The 25,538-nt window shown below is 48.6% G+C and overlaps 1 protein-coding gene across 1 annotated transcript in view; it reads left to right on the top strand.

Annotated features, from left to right (window-relative positions):
- Positions 1-21,880, top strand: part of LMF1 (lipase maturation factor 1) — a gene marked incomplete at both ends in the record, with an annotated part of 185,806 nt that extends 163,926 nt beyond the window's left edge. Inside the window, 4 exons of the mRNA XM_080619377.1 lie at positions 54-207; positions 3,053-3,236; positions 12,480-12,592; positions 21,706-21,880. Coding sequence (XP_080475503.1) covers positions 54-207; positions 3,053-3,236; positions 12,480-12,592; positions 21,706-21,880 — 626 coding nt within the window. The remainder of the gene's footprint in view (positions 1-53; positions 208-3,052; positions 3,237-12,479; positions 12,593-21,705) is intronic.
- Positions 21,881-25,538: the final 3,658 nt, after the last annotated feature.

The raw sequence follows: 25,538 nt of genomic DNA, 5'->3' as shown, positions 1-25,538 counted from the left end.
CATTGCTGGCAGTGAAATCACCTTCTTCTGATCTGCTTCTGTGTCCCAAACAGGCTGCTATATCCGCAAAGTAGTGAACATCTCCTTCGGCCTCCTCATTGTTTATCTCAGCATCCCAGTTGTCCTAAACCTGCTCAACTCCAGACAAGTCATGAACACGTCGTTCAACCCTCTCAGGATAGTGAATACCTACGGAGCTTTTGGGAGGTACATGCACATCATTTTGCTTTGTTCCTCTCTCCAGAATAGTCCAACAGCCAGTGTGTGTGCCTTAAACCAACACAGAAATCCTTCCAGTAGCCAATAGACTTGGAATGTCTGTTTATGGGGGAGAAGGAGAAAAGGAGCAAGTTTCTTTCCCACTGAATTATCATTTATTTTCTTTGAGCTACATTTAGTTACCTCATTATATTGTTGTAGCAAATGTAATAGTGGTATGAAAATATCCATAGGAGAGTTAAGCCAGTGGATAGTGTTCACCATCACCAGCCAGCTTTATTTATGGTGAGCTTCTCTTCCCCTGCTCACATTTGCTCTCCCTCATGTAGATATTCACACAAGCTATTGAGTAGCAGGTTTTAAGCCAACAAGAGGAAGTGCTTTTTCCAACGAGTGACTTGGGGAATTCATGCTACAGGAAATTGTGGAGACGAAAGTATAAATGACCTCAAAAAAGACCAAGACAGATTGAGGGGACAGACCCAGCAGCACTGTGGCTGCTGCCTTCTGAGACATCTTCCTTAAGTCTTCTGGTGCCTAAAGGGGGCCTACAAGAAATCTGGAGAGGGGCTTTGAACAAGGGCCTGCAGGGACAGGCCAAGGGGAATGGCTTTAACCTGCCAGAGGGGAGACTGAGATGAGCTCTTAGGCAGAAGCTCTTCCCTGTGAGGGTGCTGAGGCGCTGGCACAGGGTGCCCACAGAAGCTGTGGCTGCCCCATCCCTGGCAGTGTTCAAGGCCAGGTTGGACACAGGGGCTTGGAGCAAGCTGCTGCAGTGGAAGGGGTCCCTGCCCGTGGCAGGGGATTGGAACTGGATGAGCTTTAAGGTCCCTTCCAACACAAATCGTTCCATGATTCTGTGAAACAGGGCTTCATCACAACAGCTTGTCCCAGGGACAGCAACAGGGCCAGTCTTCTTCGCATGGACCTCTGGCTTGGCCACCACCATGGTGGCCATGGAGTGTTCCCCAGAGGTCTGAGCTGGTGGGATGGCAGCTCATGGGTTAGTGATCTCTGGACAAGGTCCCAGAGGAGATGCCAATAGTAATTAAATAGAATTTCTAAGCAGGTTGGCTGTTGGGAGGATTGGCTGAGCGGGTGGTGAAGGGGAGGAGCAGGTCTCACTGTGAGCACTGGAGATGCAGAGGACACCTTGAAGCCCATCAAATTAATATGATGTTTTCCCCCATTTTTCACATAGCAGAAATTTCTGTGGAAAGAAAAAAGTTCGGAAAAAAACAGGGTTAAAAATATCATGCTTAATATAGTAAAAATAAGCACTAGTTGTGGAAAATGCTGAAGTTCCCTCTTCTTTGAGAGAGAAGGAGAAATAGCCCCTGAACCTCTTTGAAGGCTGGAGTGGTGAAGCTACGGGAGATTGTTTTCTTTGGGTTGTTGTTCTTATTCTTCTTCAGTCTATGGTTTCTGTTTCAACAGTTACCAGAACCTAAAGAGCATGTGATGAAATGCTGCTGTAATATGTTTGTAATTCCAGCCTATGTAAACCAATAAAAAGAGGATTGCAGCTTATAATGAATATACGATTATGTGAAACTTGACATATTTTGAATCACACAGTAGGAACATACTTTTATTAGTAATTTGGTGTCCCTGATTTACAGTGTGTTTCTAACCATTGGGCAGCTGGCCACAGCTCATAACTCAACCCAGTGAATAATATGGAACTTGGCTGGAGAATCCAGAAATCTATTAAATGTAGGTAACAATTATAAGCAGAGACGTGCAGCGTTCCTTGGGTTGTAAGCATCTATCACTGGAAGCCATTGGGGGAGAAGGTGGAGGCTGTTTCCAAACTTTCAGTTTCTTGGTTTGGAGGAGGAAGGACCAAAGTAGTAAAAAATGAGCAGGGTGTTGGGAGCTGGACAGCTTTGATAGGCAGAGTTAGGCCGTTCTGTATTAGTTATGGAAAACAGCTCTCCAGTGTAGGCAAGCGTCACTGACAGGTCATTGAGAACTTGATGGTGCTGTTTTCACATGAGCTTTCCATGGCCTTGAGTTTGCCATCCTCACAGCTCTACCACCTTGCTGTGCAGAGAGAGTCCAACCAAGCCCCATAGGGAATACCTATGACCTGCCATAAAGCTGAGGAGCTTTTAACTGAGTTTCTATACATCAACTGGGTATGGGGGGCCTTTTTGTTTTCATTTTCTGCTTTTCTTGGCTTGGTTTGTGTTGGCTCACATGTTACCTCCTCCTCCTCTTGCTGAGTAATAGCTCCACAAGACCTGTCTTCCAGCCAGGATGGTGAAATGGTTGGGCACATAGAGACAGCTGTTAATGGTACCCCAAGAGCAGCACCTGGGGGGTACTCCATATGGGGCCAACCACCACCCCAAAGCTCAGGGAGCTGCAGCCAGTTGACCTGGGCTCATGGTGAGTGTGTCCTGCCCTTTGCCATCCAAGGTTGGAGCTGAAGCTCAGCACCCTGTGGCCAGCGGTGCTTCAGGGAGAGCCAGGCTTGCAAAGGGGATGCTGGAGTGGTCCCAGCTAGAAGTTGCTCTGCTGATCCTGCAGATGGAGGTCTGGGGGCCAGACCTTCAAGGCAGGATTTCTGTGTGCAGTTGCCTGTGAAACCTCCCCTCCTTCAACTGACACAACTGGAGTGTGATAGAAGGGAGCGTGAGAGGGAATGGAAGTTGAAGTTTTCCATGTCCTTTGCTGCTGGAGGGAGAAAAGTCTGGACACAAAGCTTGTCTTGTAGCTTGAGCCATCAGGATCCAACCTTACCACAAGGCTATTGACTTCTGTTGTCATGTTGACTCTCATTTTACCTGACCTGAGACAAAAGCCAATATCATGTTGTATCCCACAGTATAACCAAGGAGAGAACAGAGGTCATCCTTCAGGGGACATCCAGCCTGGATCCCAATGACCCTGCTGCTGTCTGGGAGGAGTTTGACTTCAAATGCAAGCCTGGGAACTTGAAAAGGAGGCCATGCTTCATCAGCCCCTACCACTACCGCCTGGACTGGCTGATGTGGTTTGCTGCCTTCCAGGTACATGCCTTTGGGGCTTCTGAGACTTGGGTGTCCCTTGACCAAGGAAAACGATTTATATGGATTTACTGCGTATTGGTATGGATCAGGGGATACTTGAAGCCCCTTCTAAGTTAATTATGTTAAAAGAAGTGTTGTTATTTCTAAAGGATGGCTGCTAACAGCATAATGAAACTCTTGGAAAATTTATGTGAGGTTTTTTAATTGTTTCTCTGCAATAAAGAGTTAAAGACATTGACAAAGCCCCTGGATGTGCCAGGGTGGTGGCATCCCTGGCTGCCCACTCCAGCCTGCATCCCTGCTGGGACACCTCTGGGGATGCCAGTAGTTGCTTCCACTGCCTACCTATAGATATAGAGTCCCTCAAAATAATTTCCCCACATAGTACCAGCAAACAGGTGACAGCTATAAATTAAAACAGGGGGAAGCTGGTTAGACTAACTCTCCTGTATCTTTTAGCTTATTCTGCAAAATCTCCTTCATGTGAGCGTGAGAACTTAGACCGGGTTTTACAAAACTGGGGCTTACAGCAATGGCATGAGGCAAACCCATCTCAGATTATCCAGGGCTTTTCTCTTTGTTCCTGTATCCTGTATCTTCCTCTTCCCTCACTCCTCTCCCCCGCCCCAAACTTCCGGGTTTGCTTTCTTTGTGGTATTTTCATTTAGGCGCCGTTCGGATTCCTCAGCGATGACATAACCATCGCTCTCTGGCCATGGGTTTATATTTACCCCCATAGTTCTTATGTGCTGGAATTTCATTTAATCTGCATTAGATATGCTTATCCCTCAGCAAAATGACAGCAAAAGTTAAAACTCAAGCCACCAACTGTGCTCAGCATTACATAAAGGTGCAGAAGGCTGAATGGGAGCTCTTGGTTTGAATCTGACTGTATTCAGCAGCAAAGAGGAATCCAGCAATCCCAACAGAAGGTTATTTCTGAGATGAGAGTAAAGCTGTTTGTTTCCAGGGCAGGAATGTCTTGAAGGCTTGAAAATACAAAGTGATCTCAGGTTTAAAATCAAAGGACAGGGCATAAATACTGATGCATCAGAGACGAGTGGAGGCTCTGATACTGTTATACCCAGTGCTGTCTCTCTGCAGAGCTGGGTCGGGTGCTGAGTGGCTGGGATGGACAGGACAGCCTAGGGAGAAGGAGGAAGAGGAAATGGCCTCTTTGCATCTTTGTTATTAGTGTTTAACTCACTGAAAGGTCCCCCCAAGAGTTTCTGTTCACCTGGGCCCAGGGGCTGCTGCAGCGTGTGCCTGACGAGGTGTCTGTCCACACCAGCTCATTAGCAGCAATTAGCACTGCGGGTCTCCTGATGCTGGCAGGAGGAGGGAGTGTGGCTCCTGCTCTGGTGGGTTAGTGCTGGAGGTGTAGCTAGGTGTTAGTGCAGCTCTGGAGCACGGCACGGGGTGGAAATGGGTCCATTGCTCTGTCCCAGCATGTGCATCCTGTGCCCACTGTAGGACTCTCTCACCCCTTCTTGTCCCTGGGGACCTTCCCATGGCTCCTGGTGCACACAGGTCTCCATGAAGCAGTTCTAGACCCTGCTTAGAAAAGGTTTTAACAAAAGGAGTGGAAAGGAGAAAAAAACCTTCAGAAAAGTGGGGATGACTCCTGTTGAAAACCATGGGAGGGCAAGTAGCCAGTCACAGCAGCAAATCTGGATGTTCAGGCATGTCGATACCTGCTTAAGCATGGAAGGAAATCCCATTCAGAGTAGCCAAATGTTTGTTTGCAAACTGTGAGCTGTACCTTGGGTGCCAGCTCCTGGCAAAGCTGCCTGTCCTGCTGTTGTCCAGGAGAGCTCACTGCTGTTGGGGTGTTGTTTAGACTTGGGCCGCACCGAGCTGCAGAAAGGATGAGGAACCAGAAGCCAAAACCCCAGAAGAAAACTGTGCAGCCAGGCAAGTTTTGCAAACCCCATACACCAGTTTACAGAGTCCATAAAACCACGTTACTTCAGCCTCTGGATTAGTGGAATTTGGGTTTAGAAGTTCTGGATATTTTCTGCACCACGGCTCGCCGTCTGCCCCATCACTTCCCAAGCAGGCGGCCACAGGGCTGGTTCTGCAGTTTCTTGGCAGTGGCCAGGTCAGGAGCTGACATCTCCAGCTCTGACAGGCTGCAGAAAAGGTGGGGACTTGGGGGAAAGATATTTACCATCCCTTTGTGCTGCTTGTGACAGGTTCCTCTTTGCACCTCATCACCACTTGACATACGACGCCTTCCTCCGCTCCGGGTTTCCTGCGAAACGTTCCACCTTGGCTGTAGCTGCAGGATTCCCTTTGAAGAGTCGGAGCTCGGGTGGGCCAGGCCCTTGGCACAGAGCAGCCACGGTGCTGCTCCACCTCTGGATTGCAGTTATTAGTTGACTGCCTCTTAATTACCATTCCAGTAGTGCCATAATTATACGTCATGTAACACGGCATTATTTTCCAGGAAACAATTTTCCTCATGTTAATTTTATTATCTAAATATAATATGCCTTTTCACTTGTTCCCTAAATCCCCTCTTTGTTTCCTATGTCTCGACATCCCGAGGGTGCTGTAGCTCTGAATTGAAGCCCTTCATTTAGTTCTGGCAGGGACAGAACCCATCCAGAAACATGTCTGTGTTGCTTCTTCCCGTCTGTAGAAGGGGAAAAACTCCCACAAACCGGCAGCAGTCTGTGGAAATCTGTGTGGCCCTTTTCAGTAGTTTCCCAGCAGCTGCCTCGGACAGGACCCTTTTGCTCCATCACTCAGCTGATAACCTGGACTCCTCTGTGCAGGGTGCTCTCAACAGCAGTAATGTGTCTGTCAGTCAGAAGCTGATGTTCAGGCACTTGTTGCTGAGGTTGGTCACTCCGGATCAGTGACCTCCATCAAAGGAGTTTAAACCAAGGTCTGATTCCACCTCATTCACACTTAATGAATGCTATTGCTGGGGAAGTTCCAGAGAAGGGCAATGAAACTGGTGATGGTCTGAACAGACACAGAGGGGTGAGTGGTGATGCCTGTGGGCTCCATGGAAGCCTCTTGGGCTGAGTGTGCATCATGAGATGAGCACAATGTGAAAAGGCAAACATGGTACCATGATAGGCAATGTCTGTCCTCCAGCTGCTGATGGCAACACTCCTGTAATTGATATCTCATTTCTGGTGGGCATTTGTAGGAGCCCAGCCATCACAACCCAGAACTGAGCTACGCTTTGCTACTGGCACAAGAAGTGTTACAACTTTTGGCAGGCTGTGGGTGGATTCAGCATCGTTAATAAACAGCAGCCAGAAAACAAAATACTGCTCATAGTTTTGGGGCTTCGCGTTGGTCACTTTTCCTGGTAGTGGGATGGCTTGGACTTTACGAAAGCCACTTGTTTATCCTCCCACAGATTTGTTCCTCACCAGTGGGCAGCAGTGGAAAGCCTTCAGTGCTCTGAATAAAGAAAAATCAAAGGGAAGGCTTTTCCCTTCCTTACTGTGGCATGAAGGTTATTTATTCTGTTAGGGGACTACATCTGGTCAAAGTGAAGGCACATTCTTGGTGCTTACCAAATAGCTCAGAAAATAACAAAGCTAATGCCATCTTCATACCATTTCTTAAAGCCCAGTGTCTTGTTGCATTGTACCTTGAAGGGGTTCCAAAGGTCTCTGTGTGTCAGACCAGTGGCCCAGGTCACTGTGTCCTACACAAACCATCAGCAAACCTACCACCAGGCAGTATTTGTGAGGCCCTGAGAAGCAACGTGTGTTTTTCAAATACAACATGTAAGTAAGCTTATTTATAAACTTGAGCTGCCTCCCTAAGAGAAGAGAGAACCTTCAGCAATGGGATTGATGCTCTGAGGGTCTCCGCTGGTTGGTAACAGGGAGATAGCTGTGACAGAGACTTCACGTTATCACTGTGACATGAACTGGAAGAGCTGAGAAAAAGTACCTCAGTTTATAGAGAAGGCAGATTAATACTTTTGTGAAATGCTTGATTCAAGCCTCTGATGTCTTGGTCTTCCAGCCAGAAGGTGCTTACAGGCAGCAGAATGGAGGAGGAGGTGTGTAACGTAATAAAACCTAAACCTCCTGCGCAGTGTACTAAGCTCAGCCTTTTACATTTCCTTTCTTCCCCCTTCTAAAAATACAGGCCTCTGTTCACTTCCACTTTCCATTGCAGCATTCATCCAGTTTGGTCCACGTTCAGCGTGGAAGGATTTGATTTTCTTCTTTTAACCATCATGAGTTGTCTCCCTATGAATATGAATCGTTCCAAACCCCCAGGCTGCATTTGGACAGCCTGCAGGCTGGATCATGGGGCTCACCTGTAAGAGTCATATTGTGATGGAAGTGCCCAGAAACCCAAATAAGACTGATAGCCTATCGTGCCACAGGCTGTATAAATACAGTGAGACCTTGTCTATGGAGGGAATGATTCTTGTCTACAGTGGCTATTGTATCTCCCTGTCTAGACTCCATTCTGGAACAAAGTGACTTTTCTTTCCAAAGCAGAGGTGATACGGGAGCTATGCCAGGTGTGTGATTTCCCTGTATAGGCAAGATCTAAAAGCCAGTTCCCAAAGTCTTGCTCCATTCTCTCACACAGCCTTTTATTCCTCAGCTGGACCTGTTGTGCTCTCACTGCACCCTCTGCCTCCGGGGACCTGCTGCTTTCCCAGGCATTTTCCAATAGGACAAGCTAAGGGATGGCTTTTAGTGAGGCTTGAGAAACTGCCCCTGCTGAAATACTATACATTGAGCCAGACCTGCAGGGAAACAGCTTGCCTCTTTGGGAAACTAATAGAAAGAAGGGGATGTGGTTATTGGGGATAATGAGAAGGGATGCCCTTGGTGTAGCCTTTGACCTTCCTTGGCTAAGTCAGTTGGGAAGCAGGATGGTCACAAACAGCAGCAAGCTAGAATATTGTAAGAAAGCAAAGGGATGCATTAGTTATACCCTCTGTTCTGTGGGATGTGGGTTATTTCTCCAGCTGATAGCTCAGACTCCCTAAACAGCAACAGTTGAAGGTGCTTAACTACAGCAGTGTAAACAGCAATGGGAATATTGGGTGAAAATATCCAGGATGGTGGAGTTACGGCTTTCCATCCCATGGTGGGCAGGCTGTGATGCAAAATGCTCCTTATGACACAGCACAGGAAACATAAACCTCCCCTTCCCCTCTGTCATCCACCCTCACTCACTGACACCGAGGTGAAATGGTGCAGGGCTCCCAACCATGTGAAATAATAATGCTGGGTTCCCTTGCCAAGTTTCCAGCTGTTTCCACATGTGCATCTCATACTTCCCTCCTCCCGTGCGCCTGTGCCAGGTCTGAGATTCAATAAAATGCCACGCTAATCCACAGTCCTTTTTCATTAAATGACCAATTAAAGCTAGAGGAAAAGGGTTCTTCTTATTATTATTCCAGTTGGGAACATGTTCCCTGTAGCGCCGGGTGGGTTTTATATGGATTTTTGGTGATGATTATGTTCTCTTCTGCTTTGTTATCTCTGCAGTTCTGTCGCTGCTGCAGCTGCTTTGCCCCAGCTCCTTGCTGCTGCCTGACTTAGCAGTGATTGGGGTTTAAATTGTGTAAAGTTATTAAATGCTTCTGTATAGAAGCTAATGTATTCAAGGTGAGAATGTGCTTATACACTGGTGAAGTGTCAGAGAATATCAACAGCTAAGGAGAAGTCTGAGGGCAGTGTGGCTTCCAGTGTGCAGGGATGCTCAGCCCCTCGTGTTGGGCTATGTGTGGGTAAGGAGGAGGAAACCCCCATCCCAAAGCAGTGTAGGCAGTGAGACTGGCAGGGAAAGCCTGTCAAGAAATAAAAGCTCGTGGTGTTTTAATACCTAGTCCCAGATCCTCTTTGTTAGTCCACAGTGTTGTACCTAAAGCCTGATTTTTGGAGGTCTTGAGTGCTGGTACCAGTTGTAAGGAGAGTTGGAGATGATCTGATTTGCTGGAGGACTGTGTCTGTTGCATTACTGAGGATCTGCATGGACTGTCTGTGAACATGGAAAGGCTTTGGCTTGGTGGTGAAGGTCCTTCCTCATGCATTTTCATTGGGTTGATGATGGTTTTTTGTGGTTTTAGGGTTCCTTAGTTACTTTCTATGCTAAAACAGAAAGAAAACTCTCAAAAGATGAAGGAGGGAGGCATGTCCCTCCTTTTGAGGGGACTGCACCTCCTCAGGGATGCTCTGCTCAGGTTCGACAGTGACTTGTGCAGCTCAGATTTTGGAGGGCAGGAGGTATGTGTTGGAGCCTTGATCCATGCACATGTCTTGATGGAATCAGAGCAGCCTGGGGCCTTATGTCGCTGGTGCAGGGTCAGTCCCAGCTGCTTCTCTTTGTGCTCTTTGAAGATCCAAAACCTAAAGATAAACCTGATACGCACAGTATGTGTAGATAGATGCAATGTGTGCATCTGTCCTGGCTTTTGTTATTATTACTGTTAATCTACTGGATGATTCCAGCTATGACTCTCTTGCTTGGCACACTCAAGAGCTGGCAGAACGTCAGTACCAGGGAATCCCTCCCATCCTGACCATTGCCACTCTGCAGATGGTGTTTAGGTCTGGGTCCCACTGGATCCACAGACAGAGGAACCATCACCCTCCCACTTTATGGGTGTGATGCTTCCCTGGACGCAGCCCAGATCTCCTGGGCTCTTTTTTCTCTCCCTTTGCCACCGTATCCGTTTACAGAGTGATGAGTTAAACAGCATGGTTGTCACTACTCTGAGCATCAGTGGTGTGCAGTATCTAAGCCTTGGTGCTGGGGGGAGTGCAGGGGGCTGCTCCGGGTGGAAACTTCTCACCACAGACTTTGCTGGGGCCAGACATGTTGTAAATTTTACAAGCAAAACACTTTACAAACCAGAAGTCCAACTCTGGGGCACATAGAGCTGCTAATTAATGATTTGGAGACTGTGTGAGCCAGGGAGCCAGTCCCACCACTACAGACCCTCCTGCTCTTGAATCAGGCTTTGAAGATTTGGGGTCCTCCGTAAAGCTCTATGGGGGTCTGGTGATTTCTCTTTCTGTTCTTCTCTTGTCCCCAGCTTGCACAAAGGTACCCTCACACCTCCCAGGCCCTCCTACAAATAGAGCTTAAAATCAAACAGAGCACTTTAAAAAGGGATGTCCAGGGAGGCACTGGATGCTGAGGATCTGACTCAAGATACTTGGTCATCTGCAGTTGCTGTTTCACCTCTTGGAAAGGACTCCCCAGGTGCCGGCATCCATGTAAAGCCTGGCCTGAAATAAGCATCTCAGGCATCATGGAGCTCTCAAGGGGTATAGGGTTGCTTGGCACAGTGGGTGTCTTGGTGTGAGTTGTCCCATGATGACATGGCCAGGTCCTTGGCAGGGCTGCAGCATCCCTGCCAGATTTGCAAGGTTGGTGTTTAACATCTCACATGATGCCAAGCTCCTGGCTCCAGGACCCACCATGTTTTACCTCTCGGATCTCTGTGCTGGGGCCATGGTGACCTCGATCCCCCAGGGACTGAGGTTGCCCTGTCCCTCCTTGAGAGCCGCCACCACCTCTTCTGCACCAGGAGATGGGAGACAGGGTGGCACAGGATGCTGGTGAACAGAGGGATGCACCAGAGGGTAAACGGGGCCTTGGGGTGGGCAGAGCAAGCACGGGGCTGGTGGTGGGAAGCATCCCTGACTCCAGCACCCATCCATGGTGATGCTGGAATGAACCACGCAGTGAGGCAGGATGGAAGCAGGCGGAAGGGGAGAGAATCTTTTTTACGATGTTGTTGTCTTAAATAGCTGTGGTTTTCCTCTCAGTTGTGATGAGCACAGATGAGGAACCCTGTGAGGTAGAGCCGCTGCTTGATGCACCTTCCCACCAGTGTTTGATGTTCTCCATCTCTGGTGTTTCTCTCCTCTGCTTCCCTTAGCAACGGGAATAACAAACTTTGCCATTAGAGAAGCTTTGCAGAGTAATTTTGCCTTCATGCTCTGCCTTAGTCACAGTCCTGCAGGTACAGCTGCTGGGTTTCGCTTTCCCACAGTGTCCCCTACTGCTTGCATTCAAAAATCCATTTAGGTACACATGAGAAAAGGAGGCAAATAGAATCATAATGGAAGCAGAAGGCACAGAAAGTCATCAGAAGGGGAAATGCTTTTTATGGAACTTCAGCAGGAACATGAGATGCATGGATTCCTGCAGAGAGGGAAATGCAGTCAGGTTCTGCCTCTGCGGTTCCCAAGAGCCGAGCTGCTTCTCTTCAGTGGCTGTGTGGTGAAGGGTAAGGCACAGGCATGGGGTGTCAGGAGGACAGAGAGATGCAAGGAAATAAAGAGGAGATTGGAACTGGGAATAGAGAAGTCACTTTCTTCTGTTTTCTCTTGGATAACACAACAGAGAAAGCAACCTATTTAAAGCAATGGATGGATTGGCATTTCAAAACATGCCATTACTGTCCTCTGTGGGGCTTGCTGCCAAAAGAAATTATTTAGATCAAGTATTTGGGGTGCAGAATTGGCAAGAATGCTCCAACCATGTTAGAGATGTGTGAAGTCACAAATTGATTTCTGATCCAAGGTTTGGAGGAGCCACAGCTGATGGGTGTTGGGGAGAACAAGAGGTGATAGGTGCCTTTGCCCAGGAGAGGCTGTGTGCTGCATGTCCCCTAGACCAGTGATGCTCTATGTTTTCCTGGCAGCAGCAGTTGTAGGCTTCTTCCTGGCACAGGAATGATGCAGGTGGGCAGAAATACCCACCCAGGCCTTGAGCAGAGGTCACTGGGCTGGGTGAGGGTGAAGATGAATCCCTGACTGTCACCTAGTCTCTGTCATGAGCAGAGCTGTGATCGCTGGCCATGGGCACACTCTTGGGTCCCTCGGCTGTGATGTGAATTCCTTTGGGGATGCTTAGAGGATGAAGGATGCTGCTTTGCAGCCTGGGGAGACTGGGAAGGTGCACGTAGCCGTCCCAGCTCAGCTAACAAACAACTCATTCAGCCTTTGTGATTTGCACACCCTTGGTTGTGTCCGTACCCTTGGGAACAATTTCCAGATGAGAAAAGCTCAGTGAAGCTCTCCCTGCTCCCTGCAGATGACAGAAGGTCTTGGTGTAGACCTCAGGGTGTTGGATCCCATGGGATCTGTTCCCTGCAACACATTGTTTGCTACCTGAATCAGTTGTAATCTCTCCCCAGAGACCATGTGAATTCTTTAGTACTAGTAACACTCCATAACAAGCCCAGCAGCACCTAACATTTATGTTTCCTATTCTTTCCCCAAGACCTATGAGCAGAATGAATGGATCATCCACTTGGCTGGGAAGCTGCTGGCCCAGGAAGAGGAAACCTTGTCCTTGATGGCAACGAACCCCTTTGCAGGCAGAGCACCTCCACGGTAAGCTTTGAGTTTCGTCAAGGACCTGGAAGTACCTGGACTCAGTGGTGTTCCTGTCTTGGCTGTGCACACATGGTTTCTGTTGATAGATGGGTGTCTGTATTTGGTGGCACCCAGGTGATCTTTAAATAGTGGAGTTTATATGAGGACACCAGGAAGAGCTGGTGCTCTCAGCACCTTAATACCTTCCCAGTGGGGACACAAGGACCATGGCTGAGCTTGTTCCAAAGCGGGTCTGTGAAGGGCTCAGCATTGCTTCTCTTGGACAGGAATCATGACCACTGAAGTGGTTTCCTGCCCAAAGGCCTTAGATTTTTTGCCATGATCACTTTGTGACCCCCAGTTCTACCGGCCTACTGAGGTAGTTCAAAGACAAAGCAGTCCTGCAGAAATGATTGTTTTTGTGGACACTTGTCTTGGAAGTGTTTGTGTTTTCAGTGAGGAGACAAAGCAAACATCAGCAAGTGAAAGACACAGATGAAAAACTGAATGTTTTTAACAAAAGGAAATTTCTCACAAAAGTCTCTATTTTGTTGAAGAAGTTATTTTTAGCTGAGAAAACATTTTAAGGGAATTTTGGATCAACTCAAGTAATATTAGGCTCTTGCTAATATTTTCCATTTGAGGCTCTTAGGATGCACTGCAAACAGGGAGGAAGGTTCACAGCACCATGAAATGAACTTCCTCTTGAACCCTGCTGATGTTTTTCAGCTTTAGAACAGTGCATCCCCCAAACCTGCTGAGGAAAGACTCCTCTGCCAGCTAAGACACCATAGACTTCCACCTTTTACCAAGGCACTTCCTCTGAGATGGTTTACATACAACCTGTATTGCATTGGCTTCATCTCAGGTGGATTTATTACCTGAGTCTCACCAAACTTCCCTCATGTCCTCAAGGTTCAGTGCCAGAAATTCACTGAGTGCCATTCACTGCAGGATGTTCCTCTGCATTGATTTCTTTTATTAACAATAACTAGAAGAAAGATGAGTACTGGCTGACCCTGGGATTTTAGCAGGACCTGGGCCCTTTAGACACCAAGTCACCAGTTCGAATTAGGTGTCCCCTGGTGCCAGCAGCCAGAAGCCAGGACCATCTGGTGCCTGCTGGCAATAAACAGCTCTTGTGGTTCGTGGAGCGACAGAAGCATTTGATAATCCCGGGCCTGTTTATTATCACATGTCCCCAAGTGCCAAAAAATGTTGGTGTTCATCATGTTTGAGGCTGAAAATAAGACATCGTAACAGATTAAAGATCGATAAATGTACATGACATCTTGCCTTGCAAGACTTTACCATAGACAGGCTGCATCTCTGCTCTGCTTTCTGGCATCGGTGATGTTAATGAAAAGGAAAATAAAGTAGTTGAACACAAGAACTCATTTTAAAATGAAATAATGAAGTGAGACGTCGCTGGGATAACACTGCATTGCTCCAGATGGGGAATGGGGGTGGTTTATTGTAGTCTCTAACAGGTGAGGAAATGAAATGTTCAGGCATTTAAAGCAAATCTTTATCTTTGTTAGCTTTTATAGGATAAGGATTGCAGAGCATTCAGAGGAACACAGGCAGGTCCAGTGAGTAATTACACAGAAGCATGGATGCAGCTGAACACACGGGGCTATAGATTTTGTGGAACAGGATCTCGATTCATGTGTTACCTTGGTTTAACCAAAGCCCAGCCTCTGTTTTCACTCCTTAGCAGCTAGTTTATAGTAGGAAAAGATCAGGATCCAGCGCTGGGTTTATGTGGCAGCTGCCTTTGCTCTGGCATTAACTTTGCTTTCAAAGTTTTTCATGGGTCTGGGGTATTTTTGGGTGGTGTAAAATAAAAATAACAATTTACAAATGCTTGTTTGGGCTCAGGCCAACATCCAACACCCCCTTTCACTCTGCATCCCAGGTTGTGGCTCACAATTTGGGCCAAATCCCAACACCTGGAACACTGGCACCACCAGGATTGCACCCAGGGGTGAAGGTGAGGGCTTGGAACACAGCTTAGCCTGCCCTGGGCTGGGGTCTGGGTTGGATCCTGCACTGAGATCTCCCATCAGTCACTGATGCCTGTTGCTATTTGCATTTCTTTGGTCATTCCTGGTTTGTGTTGTGTGACTATTTGCCTTCTTTTTTCCCTGTTTTTGTGCCTCATCCCGATTCTGACAGGTTTAGGTGAATAGAACTAGATTAATAGAAGAATTAGATCTTAGGCAGAAGCTCTTCCCTGTGAGGGTGCTGAGGCGCTGGCACAGGGTGCCCAGAGAAGCTGTGGCTGCCCCATCCCTGGCAGTGTTCAAGGCCAGGTTGGACACAGGGGCTTGGAGCAAGCTGCTCCAGTGGAAGGTGTCCCTGCCCATGGCAGGGGTTGGAGCTGGAGGAGCTTTAAGGTCCCTTCCAACCCAAACCAGTCTGTGATTCTGATTCTCTGATTGTGCCCACCACAGCTCAGCTCCCTTCAGTAGCTGGGTTGAAAAAAAGCCTAATTTTCCTACCATATTGCACCCCCCTTCACTCAAAAGGGAATTTTGAGACTTAATTATTTTCATTCCCTGCTAGACTAAATAATTAGGGGAAGGGACTGTTTTCCATAAGAACATTACACTCCATACTCCACGGAGTTTATTCTGTTAATGGAAACTCTACACCTTCAATAGCCAAGGGACTTTCAGAATGAGTTAATGCCTTCGAAATGAAATTTCGGAGACCAAAGTTTGTAGGTTTCTTTACAACTCCAGAAATTATAGTATTTTTTCAAGTGTGATAAACTTAAAATGAGAAACAGGTGACTGATTAAAAATGAGGGTATTGTTGAGCGCTCAGCCTAGCTGAGTGTGAAGCTTTACTTCAAGCACAGTGATGTTTGTGGAATGTGGATTTACCAAATATGCTTGGGCAGCGGATAGTTCATAAAACACCAGCCCTCGTAAATCTGAACGGTAGGGCTTTGGCTGAGAAATTCATAAGTGTTTAACACACCGTCATGGAAGCAGACTGCAACAATAAAAGAAAACAAAAATCAGAGTTTTGCCTACAGGAGGAGGTAAAAAGAAACCCCAGTTTGTTATTTTTGACCTGAAGTGTTCGATGTCTCTGATATTAAATCATGTTCACTTAAGGACTTTTATTCCAATTATAGTAGCACTTTGTTGAAAAAGGCCCCAACATGGATCTGAAGACCTGGATTTGTAGTGGTGGTGTTATTTATGGAGGCAGCATTTCCCATTCGATGCTACCTGGCTGTAGGAACACAAGACGAATATAGTGTTTGGTGTCCTTTACTCGTAGCAGCAGGGAATATAGGATTATTGGAAGACATGGGCATCACTGGGATGTAGATGGAAATGGCATTTCTGTTGTGCAAGGTCTCTCCCAAAATATCTTTCAGGGTGACAGAAGCGGTGCTTAGGAGCATCCATAGGGATGTGAGTCCTTCAAGGTTTGAACTTGGGTTTGGCTGAATCAAGTGCCTCCTCTGACCCTGTGGCAGTTCAGACAAGTCTCCCTCCATGTCCCCATATGGTCCAGAGGGGACGAGTAATGAACCTGTCCTGGGAGGTGACAGGATCCTCAGAGGTGAAAAGGTAGAAACATGTTCTTTTGACTTTTGCAGTGGGTTTCATCATGGTGAAATGTTTTATTGCAGTTTGCTGCTTCTTTCCCTCTATACTATAATTTAAAAGAATATCTTTAATTTATCATCAACATTGTAATGTCTGATATTGCCAGAATGAAATAATTCCATTGTCCTGAGTGAAAGTTTGAGTGATTTTCTTGTGGTTAAAAACAACCTCAGTGTCTGAGCATTGTCAGGATGGCAGAGCTCATCTACAGCTACCTGAAAGGAGGATGGAGCCAGGAGGTGGCTGGTCTTGTCTCTCAAGTAGTAAGTGATAGAACAAGGGGTAGCAAGCTCAAGCTGAGTGAGGGGAAGTTTAGTCTGTCCCGTGGCTGTGGGAGCATCTTCTTTGGTGAGGGCAGCTCCTGCCTGGGCTACATTGGGAGCATCAGCTGCATCCCCATCACACCTGGTTTCAGTGAAACCCAAGTTTGCTCTCCCCTCAGTGTAGCCCCAGCCTCCAGCCTCCCTTCCTAACCTGTCCATGGGGGAAAACCCCCACTTTGCCATCTCCCAGGAGAGTTTTGAGGAGAAACTGCCCATGGGATGCTCTGGCTCTGCAGGCCCAGACCTCGCAGGAGCCTTGGAGAAAGAGAACTCAGCAGCATTGAAAAACAACCCATAAAACTGCCCTTTTTCTGCAAACGTGGGCCAAGATGAATTTATGATCCCTCCTACTAACAGGGCTCGAAGAAGCAAGAAAGCCGATGATGGAGGCTCTGTTACTATAATGAATTTGTACTTTCCACTGCCCCTTGCTCCCTGATTTACAATGGAGTGGGGAACCTCAAGAACAACAAAAAAAAGCCCCTAAAAATGGAAGAGCCGCCCCATGTTTTGGTTTCTTTCTTCCCTCTCCCAGCCTGCCTTGGCCTGTCAGGCCATTAATTCTAACAGAAACCATGGGCTCTGGTTTTTTCCCTCGAAGCCCTCAGCTGTTGCATGGAGACAGCTGCACCCTCTGGAACTAATTACAGCTGTCTGGGAGATTTAGCCCTGCATCCCACCAACTCCAGTCTTGCTGCTAATTTCTAACACGTCCAGTTGGAAGATGTCATAAGAGGCTGATATATGATCGAATGTTGAAAGTGCTGCAGTGCAGCTGCTACCGGGCATCTGGGGGATGGAGATATTGATGTAAAAAATAAGGCTTTTTATTTTTAGCCTTTCTGCCCTCCCCGAGGCTGTGGTGGTGATGCCCGATGTGGGTGGTGATGGAGAGAGTGCTTGTCCAGAAGAGTGGTTGCAGACGGGTCCTGGTATCCCATGTGGGGTGGTGGGGTCCTTCTGGGCATCCCTGTAGTTCTGTCCTCTCTCTTCCATCTATCTACATGGGCATCAGCACTGTCGCTCTGCCAGCACCTTCACTGGGCTCAGAAGAAGCTGCCAAAGGGGCCTTTCTGTCCCTTGCCCTGTTGTGGTCATAGCAGAGAGAATTTTCCATCTCCTGGAGGAGAAATGACTTCACTTGCTTTATCTGATCGTATCTTGATTCTGGGCACAGGTTGCCCAGAGAAGCTGTGGCTGCCCCATCCCTGGCAGTGTTCAAGGCCAGGTTGGATGGGGCTTGGAGCAAACTGCTCTGCTGAAAGGTGTCCCTGGACGTGACAGGGGTTGGAAGTGGATTAGCTTTAAGTTACCTTCACCCCAAACCGTTCTAGGCTTCATTCTGGCTTCTCAAATGATTATTTATCCCTTGTGTGTTTCCACACGGATCTGACTGGATTCAGCCTAACTCTTCTCCTGAGCCATTTCCTGCCTGGCTGTGGTATCTGGTTCTGGTGCTTCCCAGGGAGCCAGGAGTAGCTGCCGGTTGTGTTTGCTCCATAAATCCTGGGAAACTGCTTGCAGCCGGGATTGTCCTTCCTGACCTTTCTGTCTGTCTCCTCTGAAAGAGGAGTCTTGCCCATCCTTCTCCCAGCATGAGTGACCCATGTGGCATTAGACTCCTTTTGATGTAGATGAAGTCAGATAACTTCTTCATGACCTTCTTGAGGATGTTCCCATGTCTCCAGAGCAGCAAGTATGGTTCATGCATGCTGGCGGTCTCCTGCATCATAGGGGGCTCAGAGACCTCTGGATCTCTTCCACCAGCCAGAAGGTCTTTGTGTGAGCCACAGAGTTGCACAAAACACAAGCAATTGCTGATAAGGTGAGCTATAGCTTGTAGTGGTATCTTGGGATGCAGGTGACTATGCATGCGAGCATCTCACCTGAGTTACAAGCTGTCCAGGGCTCCAAGTGATGCTTGTAAACTCTGTGAGCCCTGAAATGAGACGCTCTGGTGAGTATTAAACTCTGCAGCTTTTACATACTTGAGTCTTGCAAGGAAAGGTTCCAGGTTTTCCATGTTTCTCCCACTAACCGTGGGACGGATGGAGAGAATGGATAGCGCAGGGTCCAGATGCTGCTGTCGTCATCCAGATTCTGATGCTAAGAGGTATTCTGCTGCACAGAGGTATTTCCATTGCGGTTTCTCCACACTTTGGTTGCTGTAGCTGTGTGAAGGCTCTTTGGTACCTCCATTTCCCGAAAACCTTCAAGTCTTGTGTCCTGGATCCCAGAGAAGTGCTGGCGGTGAAGGAGCCCTGAGGTTGTGGTGTTCCAGAGCTTTATAACTCATCACTGGGTGAGTGGTTCAGCTCCTGGAATTGCTCAGCATGGAGTTTACAAGCTCCATAGCCCACAGAGCTATGTAGGTTCCTCTTCCATGGATCTTGTCATCCTGATGTGGACCATGCATCACAACACAGCAGATCATGGCTCAGATGGAGCATGCTGGAGGAAGCAGAGTGATTGTGGTTGGGACAAGACTGTGGCTGAATTTAGAAGTTGGGGGTTTGGGGGGGACTCTTCAGATTCTTTTTTAGGCTCTGAACAGATGAGTTTGAAACGTAGTCAGATAGAAAGGCAAACTTTATGCCACAAAAATGCATCTTCAGTTGCATGTGGTTGCTTTAATGCTCACACGGTTCTAGTTTTACATGTCAACCCCTTTGATAATGAGAGTTTTAATAGACAGAGAACATATGGGAAAAATCATACCAAATCAGATGATAGGTATTATTTAATGTGGGCAAAGCCTGTTCAAAAGGGACAAGGAAATTTTCATTCCAGAGGGGTTATAGGACAGTCCTTGAGGTTGGGGAGAAGGCGCTTCTGTGTCTGGTGCAGAGACCTGACATCTCCTGGGGTATCCCAGGTCTTCTCAGATAAGTCAACTGCTCTCTGTGCTCTCTGCATCCCCATCTGGAAAATGGGAATTCTGCCTGATGTGGTTTGCAGATAGCTCCTTCTGCATGGGGCACTCCGTTATCCCCACATCATGGGTATACATGGAGATGGGTCCAACTTGGTAGATGCTCTGCAGTTGCTTAGTGAAGAAAACCCCCAAAATCCCCAGTGTGGGAGGCAGAGGGAGGCGTCAAGCAGGAGAGGAACTGACGTAAAATCAGCCCCTGAAGCTTTTGGGGGAGGTGGATGTGGTATTTTGAATTCAAGAAAGCAAGGAAGCAGCTTGGAAATCTCCAGCCATCCCGCGCAGGAGCCTGGAGGCGACCCAGGCCCACGGGAATGTTGCTGCTCTGTAATGTCTAATTATTAACAGGAAATTTTGTGCTCCTGTGAAGTAAACACTGTGGGAGCAACACTTCAGCCCCCGTTTGACTTTGAGCAGCCTCAGCAAAGAGGAGGGAGAGAAGGTGCAGAAGCAGCCCTGGCTGTAATGAAGCCAGCAGCTGCAGGGCTACATTTATGGTGATGAGATGCAGGTTTGTGCACCCTGAGCCCCAGCCAGGGCTAAGGCATCACCTCTGCCTTTTCCCATTGACCTGCCTGTATTTGGAGGGTGGTATCCTGCTTCCCTGCAGCTTCTATCAGCAGGCAGGAAGCAGGAATGCTGGGGTGGCCCAGGAGGCTCTGCTGTGGAGTGGTATGGAACTGGGGAACATCTCCATCCCCTCTCTTCCCTCAGCACTCAGCCTTAACCCATTGCTTAAATTAGAGCTGTCCCTGTGCAGCTCCAAATGCTTTAATCTGGGTTTCCTTGGATCCATCCCTTTATCCTCAGCAGAGGGGGAAGCATGGGGATATTTTTCCTGCTTTCATTTCAGCCAGGAGACAATCAGAAAACAGATTTATTGTGGGTTGCTGCAAGGCAGCAGCAAGTGATGGGCGTGAGGAACAGCTCCGTGTTCATGTGCTGTGTTAGGAGAATCGCTCCTGTATCGCCCATCTGGGTACCCAGCAAGATCTAAATTGAGATGTCGAGATGCGATGATGACAGCAGACCTTTTAATCTGTTGTCTCCAATCACCCATTGGAGTGGCAGCGTTCCAAAGGTGAGCACTAATGGTAAATATACAGGAGTCATCCCTAATTATTTTAGCAGTAGGAAGGAACTTTATGGCTGCCCGAGGTGCAGCGAGCAGCTGCGGGAGCGCCGTGCCCTGCTCAGTAGCAAGGTTTGTATTTTAGTAGTGAAGCAAAGCAGGTTTAAATGAGCATTGACATGACTTTGACATTTTTATTTTGTGGCTTATTTTATGAACTTAGCCAGTAAAGGCAGCGATGCACTCTGCAAACAGGGACCACATCGCTGGAGGACCGGGGTGTTACTCCTTCTCATGTCAGCATGCCCTACATCAAGCGGCACCGAACCGAGCGGCACGGTCAGGCTCCGAATGTGTTTGGCGACACTGATGAATGCTTCTTTCTGCACTGTTTGCAAAGCTCCTTTTCTGGCAGCTCCCAAGGCAGCCAGAAAACAGATGCGCTCGTAGCTCTGCTAATAAGCTGCGGAGCAGAAGGAGCAGCCGTGGGCTGGGGCTGAGGGATGCTGGGGCTGGAGTTGAGCTCTATACCTAGAAATGTCTCAGGCAGAAACTCTCCATAGTTGCTCTTAGAAAACAATTTTCCTGCTGTTTTTCTTCCAAACTTGGTTGTAGAGAGGTGTATGCAGCTGCTGGTGGTGGTGGGAGTGCACAGGGGGGTGGTAAAGCTCCTCTGCCTGGTGCATCATTATTAAATTGCATCCCTGTGAGGATGCTGAGGTGCTGGCACAGGGTGCCCAGAGAAGCTGTGGCTGCCCCATCCCTGGCAGTGTTCAAGGCCAGGTTGGACACAGGGGCTTGGAGCAAGCTGCTCCAGTGGAAGGTGTCCCTGCCACAGGCAGGGGTTGGAGCTGGAGAAGCTTTAAGGTCCCTTCCAACACAAATCAGTCTGGGATTCTAAGAGGAGCGCGAAAGCTCCCCACTGCCTCTTTCCATCAGGAATGGCCGCATCGCTGCATCTGAATGTGAGCATCCCAAGGATGGATGAATGGAGCCACCAGGATGCAGGAGCCAGCCAGACTGAGTGCTGTCAAGCTCATTTCTCCATCCAGCTATGGAAAAACTCAAAACCTTCACTCCCAGGGCCTGTAAATATGGACCGATGCCTTTCCACCTTCACTCAGCAGCATTGCCATCCCCTCCTGATGAGGCTGTGCTTTGTCTCTCTGCAGGTGGATCCGAGGGGAACACTTCAAGTACAAATTCAGCCAACCCGGGGGAAAGCACGCCAGCGAGGGGAAGTGGTGGATTCGGAAGAGGCTCGGCCCTTACTTCCCCCCTGTCAATCTCAAGGGCCTGAAGAAGTTCTATGAAGACAGGAATTGGCCATACCCCATGCGGGACTGATGGAGGAGGATGAGCAAGGTCAAGAGGGACCAGCTGGGGAGGAGGGAGAGCAGCAGCTCCCTTACAAACAATATCTCTTGCCTCTCTCTGTATTTTTTACCCATACCCTTGCTTACACATATTTTACAGAAGACTCCCAGCCAACCTGCCCACCTGCTGTTGTGCTCTGATTTTTCTCATCTTTCATTTTGTTCATCTTTCTCATCACAGCCTTGCCTGGTAACTGGTTTCTATTGCCAGGCTGCTCCAGAAATCATCAGCAGTAGAATATGGGAGAAAGATGAACAAACATCACAGTTAGTTTGGGGTAGGTGTTGGTGTTGCTTTTGCTGACCCAAACACCCTGGGACCACCTCACCCTGAATTTCCCTTGTCCCTCCTGCTTGGAGTCTCCTCTCGTCTCAGTCTGTGTTTAAAATCACCCCAAATTGTCCCATCAAATGCGTTTTACTTGGTGAGCCCAAATCACAGTGATGGGAGGGAAGTGCGAGCATGACGTGGCTGATGTCCGAAACAGCCAGCAAGTGCCTGGGGTGGTTTATCATAATCAATTCCTTGTTAGCACCTTCTGCTGCACATGGTTCTTCTTGCAAGGGGAAAAAAGAGATCAAAGCCACGCATAAAACCCCGTTGTATCAGGCTCGCCTGCAGGAAGCCACAGGTTTACTGAGGAACCCAAAATAGCTCCTTGCTGGAGCTGCCATGTGGGCTCTGTGACTCAGCCCTGAGGACAAGCACATCCCTGTGTGGCTGCCCTGTCCTGTGTCCCAGTGCTGCCGATGCTCCTGGGTCTCTAGGTTGGGAAGGAGGCTGGAGTCAACACATCTGCCGCCAGCCCCACCACCTCTGAACAGGGCTTGTTTGAATGGGGCCTGGCCTGGGCTGCGCCTTCCTGTTTGCTTAACCTGGGATTTGTACAATTGGGGCTTTTTCGTTGTTGGCCCCAGGGCTGAAATCCGCCTGTTTGGGGAGCTGGAGGTGTCTGAGCGGCTGGGATCCAGGAGGAGTTGAGCATCCCATGGGCATGGTCCAGCACCACAGTCTGCACAGCCACACACCCAGGCAGGAGAGGGCAGGCAGAAGCACAGAAAGGAGCTTTCCAGGCTTTTCCTTCTTGGTTCTTGCAGACGTGCCCCTTGGCACCCAGGGGAGGAATTCCAGTGGCCGGAAAGCTTACAATGAGGCTTTCACCCTTCCAGAGCAAATTGAGCCCAATCCATGTGCAAGGGGAAAGCGTTGCTGTGTGCCAGGCAGGGGCCACCAACCTTGCGGGGACCAACAGGCAGTGGTGGTGGCCACATCTCTGTCCTCAGGGCCCATCCCCTCCCATGTGAGATGTGCCAAAAGCATCTGAATGTGGTTTTGAAAGAAATATGGGTCCAAACTGGGAAAAGCAAAGCAACCAGTAACTGTCACTGTCCCGGGGCAGCACAGGCTGTGGGTGCGGGCACAGAAATGCCATTTTACACATTTCTGCCCCCGTTTTGCCTGCCTGAACCAAATGGGCATATTTCTGGCAAGGGATGAAAGCAAACAGCTTTGAATAACCAGCAGGAGCTTCACTCATTTTTGAGTCCAGCATTAAAAGTGTTGGCCAAGAGCAACAGCCTCAGGAGGGCAGCCAGGCCCTGGGTGCAGTCCTGTGATGGCCTGCCCTGATGCCAGCTCCCATGGGACCAAGATGATGGGTGATAAATAAGGTGAGTCCTGGGTGTCCTGGCACTTATTTGTGTTTGAGGAGTGTCTGGTGTTGTGTCCAAGCATCTGATCACAATCCTGTTGATCCCAGGCTGTGGAAGCACCACTCCCCTTCTCTGGTGTGTCCAAGGGTATATTTGGGCTTCCTCTTGGTTTGGGGTTGCTTTTCCTTCCCGGCTGCTCCATCTCTGACGGATCCAGCTCAGGATGGCTGGAGGGAGCAGGAGGGTCCAAAGTATGTGGAGTCTCGGTGTGTGCCCAACTTTCTCAGGGATGAGCCAGTATTCTGGGAGTGATGGCTGGTGGTTGACGCTGGGAATACAGTGCCTATCACTTGGAGCTGACATGCGTCTGCAAGATGTTAATGCTCTTGGCCAGGGATTGGGAAAGTCCTTTCTGTTCCTTGGGTCTTTTTCAAACCCAGACGAATTGCAGGGCTTGTAGTAACATACAGGGTGCTCCAAATTGTGAATCACATTTATGACTCAATTGTGTTTTCCTAAATATTTGCCATAGTTGGAAACCATCTCTCTGTGTGAACAATGGAAGAACATTTTGTTCCGATTAGCGCGCAGAGGGACGAGGGTGAGTGCCGCGATCCCGCATCTCGCTCCCATTATCATCCTTCCTGGCTTGGTTAACCTACCAAGGGGCTGCAAATGGAGGAGCTGGTGTAGGTCTCAGGTGCAGGGTTTTATCTCCATAGAGATATGGAGTGTGGGAGTGTATTTCCATAGGTATGGGAGATACCAGCACAGCCTCATGGCAAGCATCTCCCATCTGTGTGATGTGTGATCCAGCACTGACAGATGTTTCTTCAAGCATTTTCTTCATTTTTGTTTTCTTCTCCATGTCTGGAATTGGATCCTGGAGTTGGATGCACAGAGCAAGGCTGGACCTGTCTCATGGTCCTGTCTCATCTCTCCCAGGACCGTGGGCAGGATGCTTTTGGCAGGTGAGTTGGCCGAGAGCAGCACACATCCATGTGCTCTCTGCTGTGATGGGATTATAGAGCCTCCCATGAAAAGGCACTTTTCTCCTTCCCAGCTCTGGGGACATCCACTTGCAGAGCCCGTCACCAGCACCATCCCTACCTCTTTGAGGCCAACTCTGCTCCCCGGAGGGCACTTCCCACAGCAAAAAGCCCTTTAGGATCCCATCTCCATGGCTACACCCATCCTTCTGCCTTGGGATCCTCCACACAAAGCCAGGGGATTTAAGTCACTCTGTACTCCCCATTCCCATCCATCTCTGTATGTGCCAGGGCACGGGGTGAGGGTGCTCCCGTGCATGGGTGACGGGTTATGGGTGACAGACATCCCCCGGGCATCCCCAAATGGTGCTGGCCTCCCTCCTTCCCAATTCAATTAACTTCTTTTGCTTCCCAACCTCTGGGTCAGGGCTAATGGAACCCAGACCAGCATTTCCATTCCTGTTTGTGCTTGTGGAGCTTTTCTTTCTCCCCCTTTTCTCTTCCTTTTCTTTTTCAATCAAAACTCTTCGCTCCACTCCGGAGCGCTGCCTGGAAGATAATACACATTCAAAGGCAGTGAGGAAGGTGCATGAGGGGATTAAATTAGAAACGTTTCCCTGGGATAAAAATTGTAAAGAAGAAACAATTCTTTCAGGGGGGAGGAAATCGGAACCACATTGTGTTATCTGTTGACTAGAAGTTTGCTTGGAGAGGGGGTTTTGCTCTGTGAAACTGTGGCGTTCCCAAGTCAATGTGCCGTAAATCCGTTTGGAAGATGACTCTGCTCTGTTCCTCACAGGCTCCTCTTCCTCAGGTGAGGAGATGGGGGATCACACCAAGCACCCAGCAGAGAGAATTGGAGTCGTGACATCAGTTCCATGGGCCTGGGGTGCAGGGTTTGGATCCATCAGTCAAAACAATGATCAGCTGAACCCCTCTGTGACAACTCACTTATCTTGGCTGTGTTTTCCCAGCTCATCCCAATGA

The sequence above is a fragment of the Psittacula echo genome, assembly GCF_963264785.1.
Source record: "Psittacula echo genome assembly, chromosome: 5".
Classification (NCBI taxonomy): Eukaryota; Metazoa; Chordata; class Aves; order Psittaciformes; family Psittacidae; genus Psittacula; species Psittacula echo.
Note: the sequence above shows the minus strand (reverse complement) of the source record. Positions and strands in the feature narration are given on the sequence as shown.